This window comes from Triticum urartu, chromosome 7 (genome assembly GCF_003073215.2).
Source record: "Triticum urartu cultivar G1812 chromosome 7, Tu2.1, whole genome shotgun sequence".
Classification (NCBI taxonomy): domain Eukaryota; kingdom Viridiplantae; phylum Streptophyta; class Magnoliopsida; order Poales; family Poaceae; genus Triticum; species Triticum urartu.
The window spans coordinates 27,099,845-27,104,369 of NC_053028.1; the positions used below are offsets into that span (position 1 = coordinate 27,099,845).

The 4,525-nt window shown below is 49.0% G+C and overlaps 1 protein-coding gene across 1 annotated transcript; it reads right to left on the reverse strand.

The window, feature by feature from the left end:
- Nucleotides 1–779: 779 nt before the first annotated feature.
- LOC125522789 lies at nt 780–3,843 on the reverse strand. Its single transcript, XM_048687821.1, has 3 exons — nt 2,348–3,843; nt 1,777–1,884; nt 780–1,453 (listed from the first exon to the last, which is right to left on the reverse strand). The coding sequence occupies exons 1-2, from the start codon at nt 3,638–3,640 to the stop codon at nt 1,780–1,782; spliced, it is 1,398 nt and encodes a 465-aa protein (XP_048543778.1). The 5' UTR covers nt 3,641–3,843; the 3' UTR covers nt 780–1,453; nt 1,777–1,779.
- Nucleotides 3,844–4,525: the final 682 nt, after the last annotated feature.

A 4,525-nucleotide genomic window follows, 5' to 3' on the forward strand; every position in this document is an offset into this window, starting at 1 on the left:
TGATCGGCGTGGCCGTTCTTTTTGAAGGCTGGCATGGATGCCGCCCGCCCGCTGGGCCGCTGGCAGTGTGCCGCCAAGAAAACATTCATTTTGGAGGCCGGCTGTGTTGCCGACCGCTGGCTGTGTTGCCGGCGAGGACTATTATTCATTTTGGAGGCTGGCTGTGTTGCCGGCCGCTCGCCGATGCCGGCGATTGATGTGTAGGCCGCTGGCTTTGTTGCCGGCGTGATGAACTGGGGTCGTGAACTGAGGCTTGGCATTTGAAACGTCGCTTTTTTTTAAATAGACGCGGACAGGATGGGGCAAAAGATTGCGGCCGCGCGCTGGACGCACGACCACCGCATCCCAGGACACGCCCGGACACGACCCCAAATCCCTACCCAAAGGGACAGAATCCGGACAAAACAGACGTCCATTTAGGGTCGCACGGTGGAGTTGGCCTGACAATCGCTTGGGACTATGCTGGTGTTGTCAAAGTATTCTTGAAAGGTCTCTAGATGAAAATGCTACGATCATTAGAAAGATCAGAGGTTGAAACTGTCTTTAAACAACGTTGTTTCTAAGTTTGAGGGTAGAGAATCTAATGGTTATGCCCATAGTGTTGCTAGATTTTCGCTTAATTTAGCTCCCGGTCGACATGTTTGGTTTCTGGAGTCTCCAGGCTTCATAAAACATTCTGTTACTTTTTGATTAAATATGAAATATGCTTGTGCGTTGCAACGGAAGAATAAATATTCATATATCTTCTTGTGGAAAAAAAATTGTAAATCATCAATCAAGATCTTTGAAGTTGCCTCACAACATGAGAATCTGAATTTATCTTAGTCGTAAGTTCAGCAATGCAATCACTAACACTGGTGCAGGTACTTCAATCATGATCATAAACTCGTATGATCATATGAACTGTATTGTAAAATCACTGTGCATTCAGCATTAGTAGGCGCACCATATGAGAAAATGAGTCGACTGAGGGTGGATTTGAGTCCAAACAGACTAGCTCAGCCAGATAGTGCTACACAATACAAGGCTAAGGCTTTTTTGCTCAATTGGTTTGCAACACTGAGGATAGAAGGCGTCAGCGCGCAGCATGCAAAATTACCACACATGATCCATGCATGCAGATCATTGGCAAAGAAAATCCTCAACAAGAATTAACTAGCAGCAGTAAGACTGGACATATATCAACCCAGAAATCCAGTATACACCAAACCAGCAGCAACAAGGCTTAAAACTTCAAATTACCATGCTGTTCATAATCTCGAGTGACAAAATCAACTAAGGTCGAAGGAGGCTCAAGTAGGTCTAAAGTTCCAGAATACTGCATACGCAGAAGGCACATTAAGATAAAACAAGGGTATCAGGATTTCAATCTTCAAAGTATCAACATATTGCTTGAGTCATCATGCATCAGCATCGCCAAAAGACCACCATCTCACAAAGTCTCGAAGTAATCCTACAAAAAGAAGATAAACAAGTGTGCATCATTCATCAGTATAGTGCATTGGAAATCTAAGTCAAGTCTACCATCTAATCCTAAAATATTTAAATATTAGGCTAATTTAAAAGCTAGGAATAGCAGGCTTTCATGCATCCGAAAGGTAGCATCCAAATGTTAGCATTGTCAAAAAAGTAAAGCGACAAAAAGATCATCTCAGGTGCATTCTAGAAAGTTTGAAGATGCAAGGTTATGGAAAACAGAATCAACATTTACTATCCTAAGTTATGCAAACCATCCACATTCTGGATTTATATATAACCTTCGGTCCACATTGTTACCTATTATGCTCTGGCAACAGATGCAGGCTCTGTTGGGCCACCCCCGGCCTTCACATCACTTCCTTCAGATCCTGGGGTAGACAAAGCTTCATCTTTTGAACAGGGACCCTAAAGAATTAACAGCTGATGTAAGTATTGTGAACAACCCAAAACAACTATTGTGTTTCAAGTCTGAATTAAGATCCATCGATGTTAGCTCAATCGACATATAATCTTTCACCAATGGATTCCTTTACATGACTAATTTTGAATTTCTGCTCTAGGGAACTCAAGTGCTTCTTATATCAAACACAGAATAACAAACCATAGTGCCATAAGGATATGATATATCATATTCATATGTGCACACTGTCAGGATAGAATTGTCCATCTCAGATATAGCACTGTCAAAGAGTATTAGACATTATAGGATCGAGTATTTCAAGTGAACTAGAATTGCAAAATGGAATCATATACAGTAAAATGGATAGCAGATTCCCACATAATCCATTAATTCAATGCTTCAGGTAAATAAAAATTGCGTAGAATCTGATTTCAAGCGTGGAAAGAAACTGTATACGCATGGGCTCACCTTGTCATTTTGTACCAAAGAAGGAGGCCACGCCATGATGTAGGGACAGATAGGCTTGTGATAATCTTCACAGATCATTTTCAGCTCCGCTGTTTCGAGACAAAAGGATAGCAATAACTGAGGAGCCTCGGTACACCCGTCATACTCAGTACGCAGGTACATGACTCCATCGATAACATCCATAAGCCGCACAATGATAAATTCATCATCTCCTTCTGAGAACTTAACGAACTGGCGAATCGTTTTCAGGGGTAATGTGTGGTCCAGCATCCAGTAATTGCGACCATCGTCATAAAACTCATCCTCGCGTCTCCAGAAGAAAACATCAAGCGAGCAAAAATCTGGGTAAACGATACAGGGCCTCCCATCCTTGGTATTACCAAACACAAAAGCACACTCAGGGCCTTCCTGATCCGCCAAGAGCGGCGGCAGATCCATTCTAGTGAACTTCAGCGTCGCGGTGTCGAGCATGGTGATGTAAGGTTTCCCCACGTGCGTCCAATAGACGGACCCATTCACCATCTTGCCGGTGACCCCGCTCCCAGTGCCAGGGAACTTGCGGCACTTGGACTTGACGCTGCTGTCCGGCGAGATGATGTGCACGACCGCCTTGGCCTGAAAGAACTCAAAGAAGTCGAAAGCGAAACACAGCACGCGGGGTGGTGCGCCGGGGTCCTCTTGGGAGGAGATGACGTGGAACTCGAAGTTAGTGGCGTCGGAGAAGAGGCGGGGCGGCGAGGGGTAGAGATGCAGCGCCCGGGTGAGAGGGTTGTAGGCAGTGATCTGCTTGGCCCTCCGGTTGAAGAGGACTACGTAGCCGTCGCAGCACCGCTCAATCTGCCACACGGGCGAGGCCACCTCCTCATCCTCGTCGTCGTCTTCCTCGTACTCCTCCTCCTCCTCCACATCGCCGTCCTCCTCCAAATCCTCGTCGTTCTCCTCGTCGCCGTCGGCGTCTGGGAGTGGGAGGGCGGTGAGGGAGAAATCGCCGCCGCGGGCAGCGGCCTCGAAGTCCGGGTCAGGGGGGCTGTGGTGGGCGTGGAAAGAGGAGGCCTCGGGCTTGAAGCCTCTGCGCTGGACGAAGAGGCCGACGAAGGGAGACGGGTGGAGAGCCCGGAAGCTGCGGCGGAAGGCGGGGGAGGAACGGACCGCGGAGAGGAAGGTGCGGCAGGAGAGGGCGGCGCGGACGAGGCTCGGGAGGCCGGGGAGGCGGAGGAACACCTCGCGGAGGAGGTCGTCGTCGAGATCGAGCACGGTGGTCGGGCATTTCGCCGCCGCCGCCGGCGGCGCCATGGCTCGAGACCTAGTGGCCTGTTTGGATGCTGCCCGAGCCAACCCTGCCAATCATGGGGGCACCAAAATTTTGGCAGAGCAATCGGCCGTCTGCTTCTCGCCAAATGACTGGCGTGGAATTGAACTGAGATGTGGAGCTAGCCCGGGCACGCCAAAGAATCGGCGTCCATCCAATCGCATAGCGACCACTCAGTCAACGACCAATTTTTTGGCATGGCGGCTCTGGGATCCAATCCAAACAGACCCTAGGTTTTTTTGTGAGGGAGAGCTCGAGGCCTGGGTAGTGTAGTGGGGGAAGCCGGATGAATGGGGCCATTGGGGCTGTCTCTCTCTCGTGTCGTTGTTTTATCCCAGCGGATACGGCCCAGGCCTGTTGGCGAGGCTTCATTGTGGGCCGCGCCGCTTAAGGCTAGCGCAGCAGGACACCGGCCCAGAGGGCATCATCGCAGTTGAAAATGGTGGCATTCTCTCGACCAAGGGAACGAGGCCATTGCGCTGTTCCCAAACTTTCTCGGGCATGTTGAAATTTTCCAACATATGTACAATGCCTATGTCCTTAATGTCTTTAGCTGCCCGACTGCATTGTCGTTATGCCAAACAACTAGTAACGATGGGTGGGAGTTGAAGCTAAGGCTCAAGGCGTTGTGCATGCTATGAGGAGACGGAAGAAGGGGGCAAATGCAGTGTGTGCAGTGAAATTAGACATGATGAAGGCGTACGACCGGGTGGAATGGCACTATCTCGAGTCAATCATGTTGAGATTGGGTTTCGGTGCAGAGTTCGTGAGATTGGTCCTGAAGTGTGTGACATCAGTGAGATTTTCTATTCGGGTTAATGGCGAACTGCTGCCTTTCTTCACCCCTTCATGTGGTTTAAGGCAAGGTG